Source organism: Meleagris gallopavo, chromosome 1 (genome assembly GCF_905368555.1).
Source record: "Meleagris gallopavo chromosome 1, MGAL_WU_HG_1.1, whole genome shotgun sequence".
NCBI classification, from domain to species: domain Eukaryota; kingdom Metazoa; phylum Chordata; class Aves; order Galliformes; family Phasianidae; genus Meleagris; species Meleagris gallopavo.
In genome coordinates this window covers 48,989,546-49,014,449 of record NC_139404.1, presented here as the reverse complement: position 1 = coordinate 49,014,449, position 24,904 = coordinate 48,989,546, and the positions used below count along the sequence as shown (strand labels likewise).

Below are 24,904 nucleotides of genomic sequence, written 5' to 3'. Positions count from 1 at the left end.
TGGATGGAATGAGAATGAATGAGTGGACATTCTGTACTGTCTCTAAGGTGTCCCTTACCAATAGAGAAAGAGATCTGTCCTTGAGGTGATCATATCGTGCTTTGTTATTTTTGAAAAAGTTACGTGCAGCTTTTCAGGAAATGTCATTTCAGAATTGAATGTTTTGATGAGGAAGAAGATGAGGAAGTTTTTTGAGAGACTGGAGTGAGGTGTGAGGTTACAGAGTTCTCTTCGCCATAGGGCTGCAAAGCTTAGAAGAGAAGTATGTGTGTTTTTATACAGGTCAGCCTTGGTGGAGTGAGTCACCCAGCTGTGCCCAAAGTCACCGAGCACCTGCTGTCCCAGCCAGAACCAGTAATACCCAACACAGCCTTGCTGGTGAAGAACCCTCTGGCATCTACCCATGTCTTCAAACAAGCCTGTCACATCTGCTACCCTAAAACAGGTGATATGTTTCCTCTGTCACCCACAGCATTGGCCATGATAAAGCTTTGCCTTTCTCCTGGCTGACGGAGAGAGGCTGATGAATTTCTTCTCTGCTGCAGGGCCCAAGGCTGGTGATTACACCTATCGAGAAGGCTTGGAGCACAAATGCAAGCGAGACATCCTGCTGGGCCGGCTTAAGAACTCAGAAGACAAGACTTGGAAGAGGATCCGTCCTCGCCCAACCAAAACCAACTTTGTAGGATCATATTACCTGTGCAAAGGTGATCTGGGGGGGGATAGAGATGTTGGTGGCTGGGAGGGGGTTGTAAGGTGTGGGCCAGGGTGTCTAGAAAAGGACTTCCTATAGGTCCTGCCTGCTGTCCTTGGGGTCTTCCTGTCCCATCAGTAGCCCACAGCCTGTAAGGCCCAGTACAGTCAAAGAAGATGAACTCCCACACTGTGGAGAATGGGCAGTGAAGAAAGTAGTGCAGAAGGAAAAGAGTTGCAAAGGCATAGTGTGGTGCTTTGCACAGCCAAGGGCTTGGGGCTGCCCTGTTAATGCAGGCTTTGCTGGAAACCTACCTAGCAGCCACGTGGCAGGTCAATGTCTTGGCCTAGGGGAAAGCTCCTTTGCTTTCCCTTGGGTCACATTTGATGTGACTGGACTGGTCCCTGAGGCAGTGTCATTGGAAAGCACCTAGTGAAATGGGGAGAGAGCTCCAAGACAGTGGAGCTCCTCAGTGCTGGGCTGCTAGGAGAACTTCATCTGGTTTGGCTTTAAAAGGGGTCAGTTAAATTTAAGGCTGTCCTTGATCAAGCATAACATTATAGCAGGTCTCCAGTTTCCACAACAGATTGTGATCTTCTGGAGATCTTCTTGAGATTGTCACTACTTAAAAGTTTGCATTAACTTTTCTGAATGCCTCGATGTAAGCAAACTTGGAGGGAGATGTCTTTTCTTTTTCTTTAACTCTGTGTTTTCTTGCTTTCAGCTCCTTGTGAGGTGTGGGCAGTGGGAGGAGACAAAAGAGGGCTTAGTTTCTGACTGGGCCGCCCTCCCTGTGTGGTGGTGTGTGCTGTTTGTTGCTTTGTAGATATGCTTAACAAGCAGGACTGTAAGTACGGGGATAACTGCACCTTCGCGTACCACCAGGAAGAGATCGACGTGTGGACGGAGGAGAGGAAGGGGACTCTCAACCGTGACCTCCTCTTTGACCCACTAGGTGGGATCAAACAGAGCAACCTTACCATTGCCAAGCTCCTGAAGGAACATCAAGGCATCTTCACCTTCCTCTGTGAGGTACAGAGCTGGTGGGGGAGAGTGGGCCCCTTCAGCTTCTCCTCTGTGTGGATCGGGACCATTGATACGTCCCAGCCAGTGCCCTGTACCCAGAAGGGCAGTGAGCAATGAATGTAGCCATGTAGGAGGAGGATGAAGTAGTTTTCCTCACCCATCAAGCTGCCTGAGGTGCACACAGCCATATGGGACCACTTTCCTCTTCCTCTGTCTTGAGGTGTTGTTTTGAAGTGTAATTTGGATCCATCTGTTTTAAAAATCAGAATCCCATAATGCAGCAGTTTTCCACTGAATGTCACAGAATCACAAAATGGCCCAGGTTGGAAAGGACCTCAAGGATCATGAATCTCCAACCCCCCTGCCACAGGCAGGGCCACCAACCTCCCTATTTCATGCTAGACCAGGCTGCCCAGGGCCTCATCCAATCTGGCTTCAAACACCTCCAGGGACAGGGCATCCATAACCTCTCTGGGCAGCCTGTTCCAGCACCTCACCACTCTCATACTAAAGGACTTCTCCCTGACATCCAACCTAAATCTTTCCTCCTTCAAATTAAATCCATTTACCTTTGTCCTGCTGATATCTACCCTTTCAAAGAGTTGATGTCTGTATCGAGCGACTGCCTTGGTCAGTTAGAAATTAGCTCTTACCCTTTTGACACACTGCAGCATAGAGTTCCCTGAGTTGTCATTGTAATATGTAAAGAAACATGTTCTTAGCTGTAACTGTTGTGTGTTTTTTGCTCCTTCTATTTCTCCTCCTCATTTCCTCCTTGTTCTTGCTCTGTTGTCCAACTGGAAAAGAATATGTGGCTCTGACCAAAATGTTTCCAACCACAGTGGAAAATACTGTGGAAAATAAGCCAAAAATGTTGTCCTGAAGCTTTTCCAAAAGTTTGCTTACTTTATTCTAATGTCCTACCATGAAGTTTTCACCAGGCTTGTTCAAAGTTAGAACATTAGAATAGGCTGGCTCTGGTTCTTCTTCCCCTTCCAAGTGGCTCTGGTTTATTTCTCTGTAAGGTTCTCCCAGCGTGCTAATTCTTCTCTTCTCAGATTTGCTTTGACAGCAAACCCCGGATTATCAGCAAAGGGACCAAGGACACGCCATCTGTCTGCTCCAACCTCTCTGCCAAACACAGTTTCCATGACAACAAGTGAGTGAACGTTGTTGCGCTGATGGGAGCAATCTCTCAGATGTCCAACCAGTTTAACGCCAACCCCCTGGTCTCTTTCTTTCTTTGTTCCCAATGGGTTCCAATTGTAGGCCAGCTCAAAGTATGGTCAGTAGTGCTGTATGCTTCTCCCTCCATGTTTGCTGCTGATGCTAAGGGATTTGAGGCAAGAGCAAAGCCCTTTCGAAGTCAACCTGAGTTTTCCATTGACTTAATCTGTCTTTGAGTTTGGCCTTTACATAAAGGTCAAGCCAAAGATCCTTTAGCTCAGGATCCTGCCTCTGACTGGCTGATAATGAATGTTTAGGAAAACAAGTATAAGAAGCATGTCAAGTACTCAGTAATACAACCCCTTCTGGCTCCTGGCAACCTGAGGAACTTTGCTGAGCCAAAGGAGTTTGTATATTTGCTGCATGTTTTTGAAGTGAATCTGATTTCTGAACTTGAACTCATCACCCATGGGCTGAGGAGGTTGCAAATATCTGCCTAGAGTTGAGACTGACTGAGAGGGCAGCAACTTGGTTTCTCAGGTGTTTTCCTAGAGTTCGCATCTCCTAGAGCTGATCTTCTGTGTCCTTTGCCTGTTCAGTCAAATGTACGAAAACCAGATGTAAGGAGGAGCGGGAGGAGAATTGGTGCTCTGATGACTCACATTTCTCTGGCCTGGCTGTAGGTGTCTGGTCCACATCGTACGTTCCACATCCCTGAAGTACTCCAAGATCCGACAGTTCCAGGAACACTTTCAGTTTGATGTGTGCCGGCACGAGGTGCGCTACGGCTGCCTGCGTGAGGATAGCTGCCACTTTGCTCATAGTTTCATTGAGCTCAAGGTCTGGCTGCTGCAGCAGTATTCAGGTGAGTGTGGCTTGGTGCAGGTCTGGTGATGTGCGCACCTTAGTTTCTTCTAGCATGTGCCTGGAGCCAGTTAAGAGGGGAAGGAGGTGATGTGGAAGTGCTGTGAGGTTGTTGCTCACTTTTGCCTATGCTTAATCTCTCTCTTCAAGAGACACAGAAAATAGTGCCAGGGTGTTCTGTGAGATTATTTGGCCCTTGTTCCTTTTCAAGAGCTACTGTAAACTGCAGACCTGGGGGCTTTTCCTTTGGGACCAGCTATATAAGTTGAAATGATTGTTAGGTAGAATTGAATCTTCAAAGGTGTTTTGATGCATAAATCCTGCAGAAGATCCTAAATAGCAGTTGGGACTTGGAATAAACATCTGGCAAAGCGAGAATAGCAGTATACACAGGTGACAAAGCAGTTACAAAAGGCAGACTGTGCATCTCTAATTTCTCTAAACAAATTCACCAACAGTGTGAAATGATAAGATTCTTGGTGTTTCCAAGAAAGGCTTTGATGATGTACCTCTGAAGAGGCTACTACAGGAATTATGTTCAGATCACTCATACAATTACACTGCCACATCTGGCATTTTCACTCCTCCCAGACGATGCTGGAGGGTTTTTCTTGCTGTTCTCCTGTTAACTAAGTAGATGTTGGTCCACCCACAAATTTGCCTGGATGTTTTTTTTCGCCACAGGGTCTTATTTAGTGCAGAATCCAGCCTGGTAATGGGAATGCTTTAGAGAGGAAACATGTTTTAAATTTTCTTTACCATTCTTTGATGTAATTGGAGGCAACTAACTCAGTTTACTGTTCAACTCTCTGTCACTATTGCTCATGCAGTCCTTAGCCTTGACTTGGCTCATGAAGGACAGTGAAGAACAAGCAGCGTACTGTGGCAAATGCCATCTGCATTTTGCCCAGCTGTCTTCACTTACTCATGGCCACAGGAAAAAAAAGTTAAAAAGTTTCAACACTAGAGTTTCTAAGACGATGTGTTGCTTGTGAATCATATGCAGGATTACTCCACTAAATGCTCATGATACTATGTGTAGTACTCTGAGCGCTCTAGTATTCAAGCTCTTTACCTGCTCTTTACCTCACCTCATATTTACTTTTTATTTTTAGAAGACTCTTTGCTCCCTCTTTCCTTCTTCCTTTTCTGCTTGTAGAAGAAATGGATTGATTTTTGCCTCTTGCCTCTTTTTCTTGAAGGAGTCACTTTCAAAAGAGAAGCTGAGGAGATAAAAGCAAGCTAAGAGTTTAGCTGCAGAGGTGGTTAGTAAGTCTTGTGCTTATTCTTATCTTTTCCAACAATGGGACAGCCATAATCTTTTTTATATTTCTGCAGAGAAGTGGATATGAGCCTGTTCTAGAGTGGTAGATTATTACCTCTCTTAAGTACAATCCTTGTTAAGGCAACAGATGAACGGTGGTTGTCACCAGTGTCTGAGAAGGCCTTAGCCTTAGAGCAGAGAGCTTGATTTAGGCACCGAGTGCTCTGCAAAAATAGGAAGGAAGCATCCATCGTTCGTAGCAGCTTGCATTTGAAACCAGTGGGCTGTTGCATTTCACAACCATTTGAGCTTTTACAGAACATGTGGCTTTGTTCAAGGGGATAACGGATGGCACTTACAGAGTGAAGGTTCCCATGATTTGAAAATGTGGGTGGGCAAGACTGCTTTTTTCTTCAGTGTGGCTATTCACAGACATACCTTGCCATCTTCTTCTGTCATTGGAAATCAGAGCCTTTGTGTTCACTAGTGATGTTGCAAAAGATGCTGAAGTGTTAAAAGTAATTTGCATTACTGATCACCTTTTGCTTCCCAGAGTTTTTCTTTGGGATAGTTCATGCTTTGTATCGGAAAACATTCTTACATATCTGGGAGTGTTTTCCAACCACTACATTTCTAGACCATATTGTTCAGTTATGGACGGGACTGGGACTTCTGGGAGAAGGCAGTCACTTGAAATTCAGACTTCTGACAGGAGCTATATATCTTTGTCCTGCTGTTTCTTCATGCCAAGGATCACAGTGCAGGAGTGAAGAATGGAGATGATGGAGATTGTTTTGGCCATTTCTCTGCCAAATCCAGTGCAGTGAATTAACTCTTCACTGTGGTTTTCCCAGCTTTGTAGTTTTTGCCCCCAAAGTGTAGATAAGGGCTGTGTCCAGCTCTCTCTAGACATGAGAGAGAGAGTTGCAGTTCTACTAACTCTACATAGTGTCTTTTGGGATTAACGGTTAACAAGGAAAAAGTCTACAACAGCTCTGATCTGGGAGTACCAGCTAGGCAGCAGTTGCCATTTTAGAGTCCTCAGCAAAACTTCCTGGAGAAAGTCCTTTAATCCTGCCCAAACCCTATACAAACAGCAGTATTATTGTCTGGCAGGGATTTGGATAGCTGAAATCACAGATGGGGAAACTGAGGTTGGGTATACTGCGGCTTACCCAAGTTGCACACAACCTAAGCTGAGATGAAAAGTTGTGTTTGCTGGCCCTTATCTTCTGGAACATGCTGACTCCCAAATCAGAGATCATGTCCATGTAGCATGTCTGCAGAGCACAAACTTTGATAATAGAAGCTGTTGGTAAAAGCAAAACAAACAATTTTGTAAGCTCTCTGGGCTGGGAGTACTACACCAAGGCCATCCTCAGCATCCCACTTGTTGCATGCAACTAGCAGTTGTAAGATACTTCTTCAGTTTGTTTTGACAGATACTTCGGGTCTTTACAGCACTTAAATAACATGGCTTATCTCTAATGGAGCCAGTTCTCACACTGACCAGCCAGCTCCTATTCTTCCATACTTTTGATATTTAGTTCTCTGAGAATTGCGGCACCAATCTAATCTGGTTGGTGCTGACAGAGGCTGTTACTTCACCCTTGAGTTGGCCAGGAGCTAATTCCTTAGATAAAGTCTGACCAACCCTTCTTCTCCTTGGCTGATGCATTTGTGATTCCTGAAACCTTGCAGATCCTTCCTTGCTGAAGGAGAAGCAGCTGTTTCTTTTTTGGTTTTGCACTTTTGATCTTTCCTTTCTACTTTGGCTGGACTGTTGAAATTCAGCTTTTTTCTTTGCTTATTGATTGATTAATGCTCAACTTGAAGTGTATAGCAGGCTAATTAATCCTAGCAGGGATTAGGTGAGACTTCTGGGAGCTTGAAGATGTCTCAAACAGTGGGATATCTGTGATCTTCCAAGCTATTGCAAAAACTCCAGAATACAGATCAACAGTAACAAAATGTCATCTTTAGAGCCTTGAGTAGATCTGTTGATTTCGTGTTGGTCAAGGTCTTGATCCCTAGTCAAGAATCAGCATCTTGGAGGCAGCATCAAGGTTTTTTGTACAGTCTGAGAAGAATGCCAGATCTGAATATGCTCAGAAGAGCGAACTCTTCCCATTTGTCTGGTTGGAGTGAGAGTGCTGGAGAGAGATCCTTCCCTACCTTGTTTTTTGAACAGGTTCTATGGTGCTGTTGGATCCCCTCACGACCCACCTGCTGGCATTCCTGGTGGGACTGCTGGGAGCTGTTAGCCACACAGGGGATTCCTAAGCCCCAGTGCTGGAAGTCCTGCCAGCCCTCCCTCCCTTTCTTCTGTTGGCTGAAGTGGAGTAGCTCAGTCCTATCTCCTCCTTCTTGTTCCCAGGAATGACCCACGAAGATATTGTGCAGGAATCTAAGAAGTACTGGCAACAGATGGAAGCACATGCCAGCAAACCAACCAACAGCATGGTAAGGTGCATCTGAGGCTTGCAGCCCGGTTTTGCTCCTAACTGTTCCAGCACTTTTTCTCTCTTTTCCTCCCACTATTATGCCTTGTGCCTAGCAGGTCCCAGCAAACCAGACCTGGCTGGCCACAGAGGAGGAGGACAGCTGTGAGCTTTCTGTTTTGCAGTGCTTGTGATGATCTTTGCACCTTGTTTATCAGCATTATATCTGCTCAGTTCAGTGGTGGAGAAAAGCCCTCAGAGCAGAAAGGGCAACACACAGAGTGGTGCTTCTTGCAACATTTTGCTAGTGAAACTGAGAGACGTTGGGGGTCCTGCCCACGCAGAGTGGGGATCAAAGATGTCCTGCTGCCCTTTAGTGGCCAAGGGATGATATGGCAATCTGGAAGGACTGTAGGAAACAACTCATGATCCATGGGGCTACTCTTAACACGGGAGCGTGTGGAACTTGTGGCTTATGTATTGTTGGGGCTGGTCAGAGACCTTGGTGGCACCTTGACAGGGGGACAATGTGAGCTTTGTCTCTGCTTTGTTTCACCAGTCTCTCAATATAGGAAAAGGTGTCTTTGGCTGCACTTGAAGCACAGCCAAGAGATTTCTCTGGAGAGGCGTGTTTCAAGCAAAGAACACTTCTGTGTTTACTTTATTCCAGCTCACTGGCTATGGGTGGTGCCACCTCACCCTTTCATTCCTCCAAGGAGGTGTTCTGTAGCATAGGAGCAGAGCCCACCTAGTGAGGTTGATTCCTAGCCCTGAGATTGAACTAAAGCAGTTTTCTGTCATTAGAACAGTGATTTTCTGTTCCTTAGTTACTTTCAAAAGATAAATCTGGTGAAATTTATAAACGTTGTGCCTCCTAGAAAGCTCTCAAGGGTAGGCACAATCGTCTCCCCTGCAAAATGGTGGAGAATGTGTTGTGAATCCATTTCATTCCCACCTGACAGCTTTCTTCCCCTTATGGAGGCCTAAACCCATCACTACTTGACCTGTGCCTTACTGCCAAGGCAAGGGTGATTCACTTCTGTTTGGGACCTCCCACCAAGAGTCTCCTTATACTACTGAATACAGCTTCTGAGCGTCCTGGAAGAAAATGTTTCGTAGGACAGAGGTCTGAGTCACTTACATGGTGTATGGCAGCTTTTTTTGGCTAGGCCACAAGCCACCAGGAATATTCTGAAGGCCATAGGGTGCTGATGCTGGGAAAAGCAGCTGTGGTCAGCATGGGTTATCCCACTAGGAAAGACTCAGGTGACTTGCAGTGATGATCTCAGTGTGCTGTATGCCCAAATATCTACTGGTTATGCTGCACGAGATGGAGTCATCTTTGAGAAAATGCTCAGCAACATACAACCATATTCTGCTATCATGGTCTGAAATGACAGGGGAAGAAGGTGCTGACTCAGGAATGGGAAGCAGCAGTCAAGAGTAACCAAGGTCACTAGTTCCCAAAGTTGTCTAATTTGCCTAAGTAACTTGTTCTAACCTGTCAGGAAACTGTATGTTTGGTCCTGAAGGTATGAGATAAGCTTTTGCCATCTGTATTATGTGAGAAATGAAAAATCTGAATGATTTTTCAGACAGAGCTGCCTATGCTCTCTTTCTAGCCTGGCATAGAGGCGGAGACAGATACCTGCATCTCCACAGGGAAGGAAACTAAGTATGAATCTGCAGCAGTTCGTGACAGTAGTTGGATTTATCTCAGCAGTCCCTGCCCCATGGAGAATGAAGTCTAGTGACTGGTTCTGTCCTGCTTGCAATGCAGCTGCCAGTGTTTTCCAGAAAGCTCTGTCTTGTCATTCTCTGTATAATGTTGGGGTAAAACAATATCAATGACATCTATATTTTTGAAGCTTTGCAACATCAAGTTCACCTTTCACTGGAGGTGCTGCTGTGAGAATAAGCTGTATGCAAGGCATGGTCAGAGCATGTCCACTGAAGCATGTGAGCTCTGGATGCTGAGTAAGGGTTTCATTTCTGGCTGCTAGGGCTTGCAGGGGCAGAGGCTGAGAAAAAGAAATGCCAGCGCCTGTTACAACAGCCATCAGAGGATGGGCAGAGAGCCCATTTTCTGGGTTCTATGGGCAGTGTTTCATACTGATGGTCAATACAAAGTCTGGTTGTGCCCCACACATGCCTGGTGCGAGCTGGATTTACCCTGAGCCCTTCCAGGACTTCCGTTTGTTCAGAGGTGAAGCAGCAGCCTTGTTGGTACAGTCAGAATGTGCTTACATCTGTGACACCATCAGTTATCTGTAGGACTTGGCAGCCTATCACGGGGTAGGGAGACAGTCAAGTCAGTCAGACATCTCTGTTTGCAATAGCAGACAGACCATGGCTTGGGCATCAGCACATATTCAGGCAGAAGGCTCTGCTCTGGGATGAGACACGGGCTTGCTGCTGAAGACCCTGGCGGCAGGAATAATGTATCTGTTGAGAGATGTTTTCTTTTGCTATTATGTTCCCCAGTTCAAGCAGGCTAATGTGACTCATAGTTTTCTCAGTGTCCTTCCAGCTTTTGAAGTTAGCCTCCTGGCAAAGACAACTTCCCAGGATTACTGTAAAAGCAGACCTCTTCTTCCCATCGTCCAGTGTGATCCATGCTTGCCCTGGTGCCCTCCAGTCAGTGGAAGCAATGTTCTTCCCAGGGATTTTGCAGCAGTTTTGTCACAGCAGCCAGTTGGACACAGCAGCGGAGGGCTATCCAGTTGTGAAAAAGAGAGGCAGGCAGTATACAGGCACCTGGCAGCCGTGATGATACAGAAGATCTAGTAAGAAATGGAATATGATGATACACTTCTTGCTGAACATTTGGCAGGGAGCTCATACGTAGGCTGCAATGGGAATAAGTCCAGTGGCTGCTGATGGAAGGCAGTCATTCATCAGGAGAGATGGTTGTAGGTAGCTGGGAGTTCTCAACTCCCAGTGCACCTCAGGAACTGAGGGGTTTAAGCCCTCGTTTTTTCTGTTTCTTGAGGGCTGTTTTGTTTCACCCCACTGGCCAGCTGAAGAACTGCCACACAAACTGACCCCGGAATTAGCAACTTCAGCAAGGAGATGAAAGGATCATCCCTCCCTGTCATAAGAGATACTTGTGCCTAAATACAGCTCACTCAGGTGACTGAGTGACCCGGCCTGCTATGTTGTCCCCCAAGGGCACATGGATCCTCCAGATAGCATTTTAGTATGATTGAAAAGACTTCCTGTAGCTGGGAGAGATGCGTGGCAGTGCTGGGGCTTTGCTTTTTTGCAAATCCTCAAGTGGAGAGCTGTTGCACCAAAGACTTTTATTTATTTGGTTGCCATAGTGCATAGCTAACACTATATTGTCTGGCTTTAGAACAGGGGGTGGTGCCACAGCCAGAGGCACTTTTGCCTGGCTTAGTCTGCTACAGCCTCATGTGATACTAATTTCCACACTGCTGGTTATCAGCAGCCTGCCAGGTATGTGTCTTGCCTTTACAAATACAGCAGCAGCTTTGATTTTTGTGTTACTTCTAATCCCCTGGGAGCAAATATGCCCACTGGATTAGTGACCAGCAGTTGGCAAGACTCCCGTGAAGAGATGCGTAGGGCTTCATTTTGTCATGCATTTCTGAAAAAGCAGCCTAGAGCACCAGAATTACCTGAGAAACATGTTCTCTCCCTCTTCGATCTATTGTAACTTCTGGAGCCACTCAGTTTTTCCTTTTGCTGGTTCAGTAGATTTGAGCTGAGCTTTCTGGCTGTGCTGCAGAATGTGTTGCCTGGTAGATTATATGGCAGATAGCACTGGGCTGATAAAAGCCAGTATTCCAGCAGTACTGTTTTGTTATTTCAGCCCCATAGGTATGGTGGGTCAGTGGCAAACTGTAATTTTCTTTGAACACCAAATGGAGATTAAAACTACTGTTGAATTGTCACATTTGAGAGCAAGACACCCTCCTGCCTTCTATGATATCCCAGACCTCAACCCTGTTCATCCTGCAGCTGGCCACTTTAATGTGTTCTTGGTGGTCGCCAGCATCAGTGAAGACCAACAGATGAACAAGTCACATCGCAGATGCCACCAGAAAGGCCACCTTGCAGGCAAGTAGGTCAGAATCAACACTGCTTTGCAATAGAGATGGTGGTTCTCCAGAAGTCCTTTTGCAGTGAGAGCTTTGGAGTCATCACAAGCAAAGGTTACCTCTCTGGATAGCTTTTCATAGAGCCAGAGGGCCTCTGTCTGCCACATCTGTTTTGTAAGACTGGGTCTGATGGATGCAGGGTGGTAACCAGTAGCTTATATAGTGTTTCCTGAGAGATGCTTTGATTCTGTACCACCCTGCATTTGCTGCTTTCCTTTTGCCAGATGATGCGTGCAGGATCCACACTACTGCTGCTGCTGACAGAAACCAGCTCCTCTGGGGACGCTGCTTGCCTGTCTGTTCCTTATGAGATGCTCAAGATTAGAAGTGAAGGCATGGCAGCTGTGGGGGCTGTTTGTGTGGTTAGCAGCTAGTGAGCTGCTTACTGATATGTCACTCTTGTGCTTCATGGTTGGCTCCATCACCAGGATGTTCCATATAGCCGTGCTGCTGGCTTGCAGTCAGGTTTGGTCTTTGGTTTGGAAATGAACAGGAGACACTAGCATTGTGTCTGTCAGTGATGGTATAAAGTTGAAATGACTTTTCAGAGATTTGCTGAGATAATGCAAGACAGTGGTGATATGGGACTTGCTTAGGTTGTTGGGTTTTTTCCTGCACAATCTGTTGGTCATAATCCCAAAGCATCCACTTGTGATGATGACAGGTAGAAGGCCAATTAAGCTAAGTGGCTGAGAGGATATGAAGTGCGGGTGTTTATGGTTGTACCTCTGTCCAGAGATTGTAATTAACTGCCTGTGAAACCCAAGGGAACTGTGAGGGATGGAAACCTGCCCAGAAATGGCTTTAAAAAGTATTAACAAGAGGACTCCACTCTGATTTTGGTGTTTCAAATGCTCAGTGTAACATGAGCCTCTTGGTCCAGAAGCAGCTCCTGCCTCGTGTCACAGCCTGGCTTCCTCTCCAGGGGATCCTCAAGCTGCGCATTAGAGCTCTCTCTGTGCATAGCAGGGAGGATGTGGGTTGCCCTCCCTGCAGGGAAGCAGGGATTAAACACTGGGGCAGCTCTTGCAGAGCTTGTCTGTACATGGAGGTACGCTGCAGGGGTTTGGCAGCCAGGCCTGGTCAGTGCTGGAAGTTGCCAGGCTGGCTGTGCTCTTGGCCAGAAGTCAAAATGCAGGAAATCATGTTGAAGCAAGCATTAGTTTCGCTCCCATCTGGTATTTCAATGGCCACCAGCTAACTCTGGTGAAGGAGAGCTGGGCTGTCTCTGTTTTAATCAACTTGTTCCTGGCACATGGGTGCTCCGGGAGCTGCCACTGTGGCATTTTAGGGGGTGTGTTTTGGCTCTGCTTGCCTGAGGTGCTGGTTCTCTTCCCCAGGCTTCTCCCCGGGCTCCCACATCGAGCACCTTTGACCTCCAGATGAAATTTGTGTGTGGCCAGTGCTGGAGGAATGGACAGCTGGTGGAGCCAGATAAAGACCTCAAGTACTGTAGTGCCAAAGCCCGCCACTGGTGAGCAATGCAACCTTCTCTTCTCCCCACCCCTCCTGAAGGGCAGGAATTTCTCCTCTTAAATTCTCCAAGGCTTCATTTGGCATTGTTGGAAGAGGTTGTAAGGTTTCCTAGCAGCCTCTTTGTCCTCAGGGTATTTTATAGTGAGTGTTGCAGGTAGCTGTTTTCCAGTTTCCAGCTCTCTTTATTACTGCTTGTACCTGCTGCCAGCACCGTGCATGGTGCATCACAGCCAGACTCTTAATCTTAGTGCTTGCAGTCCAGCTCCTGCAATTCCCTTTCCTCCAGCTGCTATCATTACTCTTTAGCAAGGTCACTAAAATAGTTCTGCTCTGCACTTGTTTATACTCTGTGCTGTTTGAAGATGTCTGTCATGTCACTATTAGCAATTATTCAAGGCGTTGTTCTTTTTAAATTAGTTTCCTTGTCCCTTTCATTGCTTTTGTTGCTCTTCTTTGACATAAGTCTTGTCAGTTTGTACCTCCTACTTACATGGAACCCATTGGGTTTGATAGAAAGGGAATATTGGCTGGAAATAGGCCATTGGTCCATGGAAACTGTGGCCCCTCTCACTCAGGCAACTTGGCAGCACAGGATGGAAAGATTTATAGGACATTAGTTCCCAAAACACAAACCACATAGGTACAGTTCAGCATGCTACTGCAAATGTTAAGACCTTTGATGGAAAAGACACAGAGGCAGGAGTTGCTGGAGGAAGTGAGAAAGAAAGGATTACTTCTTGAAATGGGAAGATAACACCTCTGTGCAGCTGCTGAACAGAGCTGGGGCTTTTGCCCAGGGTTTTTCCTGGTGATCACTTGCTGATGCTGCCCGAGAATTAGTACTTAATGTTCATAAGACAGTGCTTGTAATGACTTGCATTTCTGCAGTACCTTTCAAGTAGAAAATATTCCCAAATGTTTTCCACGGATCTTGTTGCACAAGAATTGGCTGTGTCAAAGGGTGGAACACAGTTTAGTAATTCACGGTGATGCCATGCAAGACGTGGGGGAAACTTTTGTGGCTTTACAAAAAGATATATCCCAGAAAAAATGTAAGAAGTAGAGGGAGAAATCCTCCTAAACACCCTTCTTCTGACTCCTCTGCCAATGATGTGGATGTCTAGGAGCAGGTAGATAGAGACAGGACAAGCTAAACTGGAGGGTCTGGTCGTTTCTCCATATTCAAGAGATCTCTGAGGAAAGCAAAGCTTTGTTTTGCAATTCCTTTTACCTCGACTGATTTATTCTCTCTTCCTTAGTTGGACAAAGGAACGTCGAGTTCTGCTGGTGATGTCCAAAGCGAAGAAGAAGTGGGTGTCTGTCCGACCACTGCCTTCCATCCGCAATTTCCCACAGCAATATGATGTAAGCCCCATAAATGGCTCAGCCAAGTGCCCCTTTCCTCCCACCATTGTGCAGTGCTTTGAGGGATGCTCTGTTGTAGACCTGTCTGGGAAGCAGGCATGTGATGTTGGCTGAGGTGTGAGAGCAGGGCAAACTGAAGGAGCGAGACCTCAGATGCATCCAGAAAAATGGTGGAGCAGGAAAAGGAGCAGCACTCATTTGAAACACTCAGTTACACACGTATGCAAGTTTCTGTCGCTGTTGTTAATGCAGTCACCATCTCTAGAACTGGTTGGCACAGGATTTGGAGATGAGGTTTAAGGCTTCCCTTAGGTCAAGGTTTCTCAATGTGGGTGAGAGGTGAGATGGAGTACTGGGGAGAAGTCTACCTCTGCCGTTGCTGTGTCTGGGCTGCTGTCTATTGTGAAATTTGCCCAAATTGTGTTTGAAAGCTGAACTAAGAACTCAGCTAAAAAGCCTCATGCTATGAGGAAGACAACAGATATCCAACCTCTTCCCCTAGCTCCAAATATGGCAAACAGTTATCACTCTCACCCTCTCTTTTCCTTTCTCCCTAAAAAGGAAAAGCTCCTCTCCTTGCTGCCCCATGGGATCCCCTGTATCCATCTCCAGGTGGAAGGTGAGGCCTTTGGCACTTTCCAGTTGAAGGCCTGTTGCTGGAGGCTGGGAGGGGGCAGCAAAAGATTATTATGGTTACTGCAATAGGAGATGAGGCCCTCATGAGTCAAGGGTCACGCAACAAAAGCAGGTTGCCATAGACATATCTTTGCCTGCTCCAGAGATGCCTGGAGAATGTGTTGCCTTTGGGACCAGCAGTGTGACCAGCAGGAGACATTGTTGGGTCAGTCCAGGTTGGTCCCTGCTATTTTCCCAGAGCCAGTTGCATGTGGGAAGGGTATTTAGAGAGAGGTCAGGTGCTGAACTGAGCTGCCTCTGTGTTTATAGGGAAATCTTACCTTTCATGTCATAGGGAGCTTGAGGAAAAGAGGCGTGAGTTAATGATATATGATGTGTCCTGTTTTGTGACCTCTCCTGTGTGCAGTCTAACACCCTTATTGTTTTTTTGAGTCCATTTTCCCCTCCAGCAAGGAATGTTTGTGCAGATGCTAAATTTTGCTCTCTATCTTTTAACAGTTATGTATCCATGCACAAAATGGCAGGAAATGCCAGTATGTGGGCAACTGCTCCTTCGCCCATAGTCCTGAGGAGAGAGACATGTGGACCTTCATGAAGGAAAATAAAAGTGAGTGTGGGAAATGTGGGCTGTGGATGCAGGGTCTGTTCAGACTTATTCCTGACAAGGTGCTGCCCTGGCAATTCCCCAGAAAAGCTTCAATGGCACTGACATCAGCTGAACCCCATGCAGCTTTGTGCCCATGGGAGCAGAGTAGGACTCGTGGAGGGACCGTCAGCTCTCTGTCATCCATTGTTTATTCAGACCAACAGCGAGCTGGGGAAAAAAGGTTCTTTGCAATGCCCGGGTTTTCAGGTGCTTGCCTTGTGGTTCAGGAGGTTTTGTTACTGGGCCTTTTTTAAGCACATCAGACCATTCTGGGTGTGTTTGTTTGAGCATGAAGGTGAATTTTCAAACAACAAAAATTGTTTCAGTTTGGGCCAATTTGCATTAATTATTCCCCATTACCTTGAGTTCTTCAATTACCCACTTAATGAGGAGTAAATCACTAACGCATTGCATTTAGAACGTCACACTGTTATCTGCAAATGTTATTTTTCCGTGGCCTATCTCACAAATTGATCTTGAAAAGGCAGATGTGCAGTCAAATCTTCCAGCCAAAATTTCTCAGCAGCATCCCAAATGGGTTTTAAACCAAAAGCACCAAGACACATGGATTGCACTCCTCTGGGCAGGGTTTGAACTCTGGGGCAGGCTATCATTAGGTCTTCCTCCCCTCCCTAGTGCTTCCTGTGTCCAGCTTGCTTATGGGCTCCCCTCCTCCTTGAGCACTGAGGATGAAATGTAGACTTAGAGGAAAGGGATGGATCTGAATCCTTGCCTTTGCTATGGCTGCAGTGAGACGCCTGCTGGGGTCAAGCAGAATCAAGCCTGATGGAGAGTTGCCTCATGGGGTGAAGTCCATGGGGATCTTGGGGCACCTTCTGTCCTTCCTGAATATTTTGTGTACCCGCTGTCAGGGGTGCCCCTTGACTCGTAAAAGACAGCTCCTCACGACAGGCTGAAGAGATGTAAATTTAGCTCCTCTGCCCACAGCTCTTATCTGGGGAGGTGACACTGAGCCTGCTGAGCACTGGCCTGAGCTCTGATGGCAGGAGTTGCTGCACTGGAGAGGGGAGGAAAGGGCTGCCCCACCATTCATCCTTTTCTTGTAGTTTGTGCACGGTGCGGGAGGTTGTCTGAGTGACTTCACGGGTCGCCTTTGTGCAGTACTAGATATGCAGCAGACCTATGACATGTGGCTAAAGAAACACAATCCTGGGAAGCCTGGAGAGGGAACACCACTCACTTCGCGAGAAGGGGAGAAACAGATCCAGATGCCCACTGACTATGCTGACATCATGGTAAACAGCTAATCTCTTGTTCATCCTTCTCCAGGTATAAGCCAGCAGGGGCTGAATTGCTCTTCTGGGAAAGAGCCCGTACTGATGTAGGTTAAATGGACAGCTTGGAGCAGCACAGATCAGGTGGGAGGGGATTTACCTGGGGCAGTAAGGCTTTGCAACAGCTTTTCTGTTAATCAAGTGAGTAGGCGTCTGCCTTGTGCTCCCTTTCGCATGGACTCAGCTTCTCCCCAGGATTTCTGCTCCTGGGGAAGCTGGGAAAGCCACTGCTGGCCTGTGAGAAAAGAAGGGGAACCTTGGAGATGAGCTGTGTGTAGAGCACAGAGACCTGAGAAAATCAAAGGCAGATGTATCTCCTTAGACCAGGAATGGTGGCTGGGGAAAGAGTTTGTGCTCCTGAGGGGTCTTGTGCTGCCTGAGTGCCTCACAGTCAGCTTGAGCTATGGGTAGACTCAGAGCATCTCCTCTGCTTGCCTTCAGCAGCAGCAGAATGATCAGAAGATGATGTGCCAGAGAAGAGTACGAGGTCATAGAGTGAGGCGAATATCCAGGATGCTCGGGAGGGAGATGGGGAGAGGTGATGCCAACATAAGAAAGGCCGGTGAGTGTGAAATTGATGCACTAACTGGCCTTTTGCCCTTTCTGCACCCATTAGATGGGCTACCACTGCTGGCTCTGCGGGAAGAACAGCAACAGCAAGAAGCAATGGCAGCAGCACATCCAGTCAGAGAAGCACAAAGAGAAGGTCTTCACCTCAGACAGTGACTCCAGCTGCTGGAGCTATCGCTTCCCTATGGGCGAGTTCCAGCTCTGTGAAAGGTACCATGCACACGGCTCTGTTTGATCCCAGAAGTGACGACTACTCGGTGGTAAAAATACATTTCCAGACACACAGCTTCCGAAAAGGAGAGCAAGCTTCAAGTCTGCCCTTTGTAGCCATAATGTGCTCAGCTCTTGGTCTGCTAAACAGAGTCTGCTTGGCTCAATTCTTGGGGGAATCCCAGATGCTTTATTAAATTGTTTGAATGGCTCACACCCTCTGAATCAGTGCCTTGAGGTGCCTTCAGAAGGCTTGTGATGGTTAGAAATGCCATTTTGGTTAGAGAGAAGGCTGTGTCTCTTGTGGCTGCTTTAGAATTTCCTGGCATTTCCTCTCTTGGGTGGTGGCTTTTTCTTGTCCCTGCTGGTCCACCTTTAGCTCACACCATTTCATTCTTTTGACTGAGTCTCCTCATAGGTGCTGTTATTTCTGCGTCCAGCTTCTCTATTTGTCTTCCTTTGGCTGCACGCAGGTTGTAGGAGAATCACCTCCTCCTTAGCAGGGAGAGTCTGCAGCCAGTTTTGGTGGGCCCCAGTGGAGTCTCACAGACAGAGAGCTCAAACCCCCTGTCCCGGTGGGGGATCCCTGCTGACGATGCTGCTTGTGCTGGCAGGTTCCAGAAGAGCAAGGCCTGCCCCGAAGGAGAAGAATGTCGCTATGCCCACGGCCAGGACGAGCTGACGGAGTGGCTAGACCGCAGGGAGGTGCTGAAACAGAAATTGGCCAAAGCCCGCAAGGACATGCTGCTCTGCCCCCGGGACGACGACTTCGGGAAATACAACTTCCTATTGCGGGATGGTGTATAGTAAGGGCCGGGGTGGGGGGGAGCCTGTTGGCTGGAGAAATGCAGGGCGGGTTTTCTGAGTGAGGCAGTAGCAGGGCGAGCGAGATCCGTGTCTCGCAAAGAGAACTTTTTCTTTTCTTTCGTTTTAAGATTTTGAGACGATGATTTATTAGTGGTGAATGAAAACGTGAATTTGATTCTCCTTGGCCAGCGAACGCCATGCTCACTGAGTTTGTGGTCCATCTTCTCTCTGTTATTTCCCCTAAATTCTCCTTTCTCTCCATCTTTTTGTTTTCGCTGTCCTTCGTTTAAAGGAATGGATCCAGTCTGTACTAGGATGTGAATGAAAATTTCTCCTTATCGCTCCCCTACCCTTCTTTTGGGACTGTGGCTGCAGAGGTCAGGAAGACAGAGCTGGGAGAAAGGGCTAGACATCTGCTGAAAAGGGGACCATGAAGTTCATGTGTTCCTGTTCTCAGTGCTGCAGAGCAAGTATCACAACTGGCCTGCTTTCTTGGGAGTTCAGTACCAGAAGAATAGGGAATTGAGATGCAAGGAAGAAAAGCCACAAGATGTGGCTTAAAACATCTGGGTTTAAACCCCTACTCAATATATTCTGCTGAGGCATCAACTGGAGCTGAGGGGGGTGAGGGGTAACAGCCATCTGGTAGAAAGAGTGCAGCTAAAAGCAGCAAAATAATTACACTTTTTACAATGGTGGGAACTACATTGTAAGAACCTATAGACTGTTTTGGCTGACTGTAACCAGGAAACAAGTTGGTCATGCCTCACTAGATGTCTTTCTCAAGTGTGCAACTTGTTTTTGGAGTGGGTGGTTTTGGTTTGTTATTGGTCTGGTCTGACTGGTGCAAGTAAGACAGCAAAGTCATCTAGGAGGTGTACTGGAGACTGTGACCTGCTGTGTGTCACCATACTCCACACAGCACAGTCAGTCAGGAAGAAGGCTGTAACCAAAAGGACTCTATTTCTCTGTCTGCTTGTGTCCAGGAAGGATGCAATGAGGTTCCTTTCTTGCTCTTTAAGTGGCATGTGTTGGTGGTTTTATACTGCACCAGCAGACAATGAGTTGATGGTTGGACTAGACGATCTTAATGGTGTTTGCCCACCTTAATGATTCTATGAACTGGATGGAGATTGGATTAGAAAGACACCATCAGGCAATGTGGGTGTAACGTGGAGGATCTGGTACTGGTCATGCTTTGCTGTTGGGAATTCAGCTGGAAGCATGTTTACAAGTGCTGAAGGTCCAGTCCAGACTCACTGGACCTCAGCACACTGATGGTTCTCCATCAGGGCTGAACCCCTGGGCAAGATTTTTGGTTTCCATGGTGGCAGAAGAGAGAAGCCTCATTCTGTGTGCCAGCCTTGTTGTTTCTGGTGTTCCCATAAGCAGTAAACATCTCTTATTCTGAGCTTCCCTCTCATGTTTCCTGCATCCAGCTGTGCTCTGTAGTTTTGTTTGCGTGGATGGCATCATCTTCTCCAACACAAAAGCTTCTCCTTCCCTGCCTTCATGATGATGTCTTTTTTGTATACAGGCTCCCAGAACAGCAAGCTGAGAATCCTCGGGGCTGGCAGACAGCACTGTATCCATGGCAAATACAATTTGGCTGTGTTCCATATGGTGCTTTGGCATTGTTGAGTCCCGCTTTACCCTGCCTGCTCCCATATCCTTTGGGTTCCCAGTTTTGAGAAAGATGGGACATGGTAATAATATGCAGGAAATGCTGTGGGAACAGCTGGCACCTTTCTGAATCAGCATCCAGATAGCTGCATCAGCAGCACTGAGATAGTTATGGCCCAGGAGCAGAATGTGCTGCATGCTGGTCTTGGGTCTTTCTAGTAGTATGATGTGCCCCAAATAAGCCACATGTGCCTCTGAACTTGCTTCCTCACCTGTAAAAACACAGAGGGGGTCATCGTTTTCATGGGAGGTTCCCTTCTTGGCTGCACAGCACCTTGAGATCTGCCCTGAAAGGGGCCTGGGCTGTAGCATCTGATGAAACATGAGTGGCTTATGGTAGATCAGGGAGAGGAGGGGAGGGAAGTGGCCATTTCCAGCTCTGCCCATGTGAGAGGTGAAGGATGAGATCCAGAAGAATCTGCACAGATGGAGAAAAAGAATGACCAATGCAATATCAGATATGGCATTTTTTGAGAGCTTAGGTACTGTGTTTTCTCTGCTCTTTGTTGTCCAGATTGTATCTTCTGCTGGTGCTCCTTGTGCTGGTCAATTTTATGAATAGAGAAGGAGATGGGAAGTGATGGGCACCAGCTCCTGGGTTATCTTGTCCTGCTGAGCAGAGATGCCAAGGAACTAATCTGGACTGGGAAATGTTGGAATATGTTTTTATTTTTAATACAAATCTGCATCTCTAGTGTGATTCAAGCGTTCGCTGCGCTGTGATTTCTCATACAGTAACTTGTTTTAGGTTCCAGAGTGGGTCATTGTCCCCTCTCCCTGTCTCTGCATGGGGAGCTGAGCTGCTCAGTGGGACTGAGATGGGGAGAGGCCAAGCATGTGTGAGGGGAGGAAGGCCCACGGTCACGGGTGTTGCGTTGAGTATCTCTTTTCGTTTTCCCTGATATGATAACCTGGTCTGTGGTGTTGCAGTACTTTGTCACCAGACTTGTTTTAGTGTGTATATATGTGACCCCTCCCATGAAGCATATATACACAGGTATTAAATATATTGCTCTATATAATATTATATGTGTGTGGTATCAAAGGAATCTTTTTAATGAGGGTAAAGGAAAAGGACTCGGGCCAGGAAACGCAGCATCTCCGTTTAAAATATGAAGGCTTTTATTTGGATTAGGGAAAGGGAAATAACAGAGGGGAGGGTTTTATATAGATAGGTATAAATTCTGAGATGGGGCAAGTTTGCCTGTTCATGCTTTTAAAACCCCCTAGGATGTCCTTACAGTCCCATCTCAGTGAAAGGGTATTATACTGCTAATTACTGAGTGAAGTTTTCACAATAAGGCTTTGCTTATATTATCTAAAAGGACATTGTAAAAGGCAGGAAGCTTCACACTTGGCTTCCCAGGCTCACTTTATCGAGTCAAGAGGTTTTTCTTCAGCACGTTATGTACTTCCAGTAGAAATGCTTGGCGCTCTCAGCTCCACAGCAGTTAACCCCACAGGTAAGTTGTAGGGCTGCTTCAGCAGTGCACTCGCACAACCCTCTGATAACTCTCTCTTTTATTCATTCTTCTGAGGGAAGAAGAAAATTTTGCAGTGTGGAACCAAGTCCGAGGGTTATTAACGATGCTTTGATTTTATAACATTAGAAGAAAATCTCACGTCCTGTAAAATAATCACACACACAGAGTAGAGACTTTGATTTAGATCAGCTTGTTAAATGATGAAGGACTTGGTGAGAATCTCTTCCCAAATCCTTTGGTAAGGGTCAAGGTTTAAGTGATGCTGGTGTGAACCTGACCTTTACGGAGAGAAGGAAAAACAAATAAAATACCCTATTTTGCTTGTATGAAACTGTATGTCAAAAACAAATGGGTTTTAGCAAGTGAAAGGAAAAGATAGCAAGGGGATGCTGCAGTTCTGAGCTGGGTAGTAATGATTTCGAGTCCTTTAATATGTCTTTGTATTAATATAATTTAAGAATACCACGCTTTACTATTAAAAAAGAACTTAGTATCTTTCATAAGGTCTAGTATCAGGATAATAATGTAGATGTTTTAACAACATTTTTGGTTTTGTTCTTAAAAAAACAACAACAAACTTGCTTCTTTTAGCCTTTGTAATAGAAAATAAAAGTGTGCACTTTAAACCCTCTTCTGATACAGTGTGTTTGCATTTTTCACATAGCCCACAAAGGCTTCTTATCCAGGTTCCAGGTTTCCTTGCTGTAAGGAGGGAAGCAAGGAGAGTACTTCTGGCATTGGATCGTTTGTGCTTTCTACCTTCCTTCCATATAATCTACTGCTCATCTTGCCGAGTAGAAAATTGCATACATGTTTACCAACAGATTCTGCAGTTCACCTCAATCTAGAGATTGCTCTGCTGTGCAGACTGCTCTGTTCAGCTGGATCAGCCAGTTGTGCACCTTGCCAAGGAAATGCCCTCGTTCCCATCCCGAGTCGCGTGCAGCTCAAGCCATGAAAAGTGTTGGTGTAGATTCCCCCTGGTGGGATGCTCTGTGAAGGTCATACCTGGGGGACAACAGTGGTATGGAAACATTTATTAATAAAACTTTCTTTTTTCTCTGCCTATACATCGTGATGCAGATGAAGTGCCAAAACTGAAGATGTGGCAAAGACAAGGGAGTCCCGTGGAAGCACCCTGCTACTGCTGTACAAACTGCAGGAGTGACTAGAAGGTCAGACTCAGTGAGACCTAAGGAGGGGAGACTTGATCTTCCTAACGTGCCCGGATGCAAACATGACAGCTCAGGACCTTCTGATCAAAGGAGAGGCCTGAATACAATATTAGAGTGCAGGGAGAATGAGATGGGTGCTTTTTTAAATGCATCAACTGAGTATGTACAATATCCGAGGCATTTGTTTTTAGCCTCCACAGATGACTGAGACCCTGCTGGCAAGAGTGAGTGTAACTTTTCCAGAACAATGGAGACCAAAACTGTCAAACTGTGAGGCAGACAAAACATAGGGAAAAAAACAAAAGTACTAACTGCAGTGTTCTCCTGGCAGACCTGAGATTCAGCTGTAAACTCCTCACCAGTGTTTCTTTACTGAAGAATAGCAACTTGCACTTTGAGGAGGCAGGAAAAGGAGTGGTGGCTTCATTCCCCCAGGAATTTCAGCAGACATGAAAGCAAAGGGGAGAGCACAAGGTCAGCCGGGAAGGATTTGGGTCTGATGGCAGAATGAAAGGACTAGGGAAGGGACTTTCTCCTTGAGAGGTGAGAGAAAGTCTGCCTTTAATGACACGATGCAGCAGTATGGCAGAGGCAGGTTGCCTTCCAAAGTCCCTAAGTTGCAGATGGAATTCCTAAGCAGTTTTGTGACTGAGTCTGTCTTCCCACACTACAGGGAAACAAGGAAACATTTCTGGGCAGTGACAGCGGTGATGTAAACATGGTCATCACTGTTAATTGTAGCCACCATCGCAACCAAGAATGGGAGCATATTGCATCATGCCTGCGCAAGGAGAGCAGCAGATGATCTGTGCCCTGAGGGAGCTGGAACTTGTTGAGGTGTGTGGGTCGCTGGCCAGGGAGGAGGGCACAGAGTAGGTAATGCTGTAGGGCACGTGGTGAGGAAAACACTGGGCAAAAAGTGATGTGCTAAATAGTAAAGGAGAGAGGCAAGGCTGGATGGAAGTGACTGGTATGAAGAGAAATGGAGGAGGAAAGGCTGCAGGAATGCAGGCTGGAACAGACAGTTATTTGTGCAAGGCAAATGAAGGTGCAGAACAGATGGATAGGCACCTACAGGGTGAGTCTGGGCGTAGGTCTTCTTTCCCCCTGGAAAGCTATGGGTGCTGCTCAGGTGCTCTGTCCTATGTCTCCGCCAGCCTCACCCCTTGATCCCCAGGATGGGAGGGGAGTGGCCAGAGCCCATCTGTTCCCATTAACTTCTCTCCCTCACAGTGGCTGGATTCTTGCTTTCTGCTTCTCTGCAGTTCCCCCTCCTGGCAGGAGCAGCAGGTCCCAGTGCCCCCAGGGTAGGGATGTTGTTTCCCAAAAGCAGATCCAGCTGCAGCTGGGATAAGAGCAGGGAACAGACAGGATGACAGCTCTGATTTACTCAGTACCCTCTGCAACAGCTCCTGAGATTGCCCTTCAAGAGTGCTCCTCTCTGTGGTTTAGCTTATGGTTAGCAGCTCCTCAGAAAGCTTCTTTTCTTTTCTTTTCTTTTCTTTTCTTTTTTTTTCTTTTTTTTTTTTTTTTTTCTTTTTTTTTCTTTTTTTTTTCTTTTTTTTCTTTTTTCTTCTTTTTTTTTTCTTTTTTTTTTCTTTTTTTTTCTTGAGAGCCTTGTGAGGTATAGACAGCAGTGTTCCAGGAAATAGGGTTATTTGTTATCATCTGGGATAATCCTCCCAAAAATGACATTTACCAAGGATTGAGATGGAAATCTCTAAACCCAGATGCCAGAGTAGATTTGGCTTGCTTGGAACCAGAAAAACACTCAGTGCTGCAGGTGCTTTTCCATGCGTTTCTCTGTGGATTTCCTCTCTCTGATTTAGTTGTGGGCCTTCAGTAGTGCTGGGGCCCTCCAGGCGGACAGTCAGGGAGGATGAAAAGCTGCATACTTTCTGTAATTGAATACTAAGGCACGCTCCCCTGTTTGTACCCCAGCAAAGCTTAGCAGCAGAGACAGAGAGTCCTAGTTCC

General features: G+C 46.5%; 1 protein-coding gene across 15 annotated transcripts in view; it reads left to right on the top strand.

Annotated features, from left to right (window-relative positions):
- ZC3H7B (zinc finger CCCH-type containing 7B) overlaps positions 1-22,383 on the top strand; it is a 44,641-nt gene extending 22,258 nt beyond the window's left edge. For 14 of the 15 annotated variants that reach the window (XM_010710530.4, XM_010710492.4, XM_010710486.4 and 11 more), the window contains 12 exons: positions 283-445; positions 546-707; positions 1,521-1,726; positions 2,779-2,879; positions 3,571-3,752; positions 7,393-7,478; positions 12,921-13,054; positions 14,316-14,421; positions 15,556-15,664; positions 16,826-16,959; positions 17,615-17,778; positions 18,393-22,383. In XM_010710530.4, the coding sequence (XP_010708832.1) occupies positions 283-445; positions 546-707; positions 1,521-1,726; positions 2,779-2,879; positions 3,571-3,752; positions 7,393-7,478; positions 12,921-13,054; positions 14,316-14,421; positions 15,556-15,664; positions 16,826-16,959; positions 17,615-17,778; positions 18,393-18,585 (1,740 nt within the window). In that variant the 3' untranslated portion in view covers positions 18,586-22,383. Of the gene's footprint in view, positions 1-282; positions 446-545; positions 708-1,520; positions 1,727-2,778; positions 2,880-3,570; positions 3,753-7,392; positions 7,479-12,920; positions 13,055-14,315; positions 14,422-15,555; positions 15,665-16,770; positions 16,960-17,614; positions 17,779-18,392 lie in introns of those variants that run through there. The other variant, XM_085225762.1, reaches the window with a different exon arrangement.
- The last annotated feature ends 2,521 nt before the right edge of the window (positions 22,384-24,904 follow it).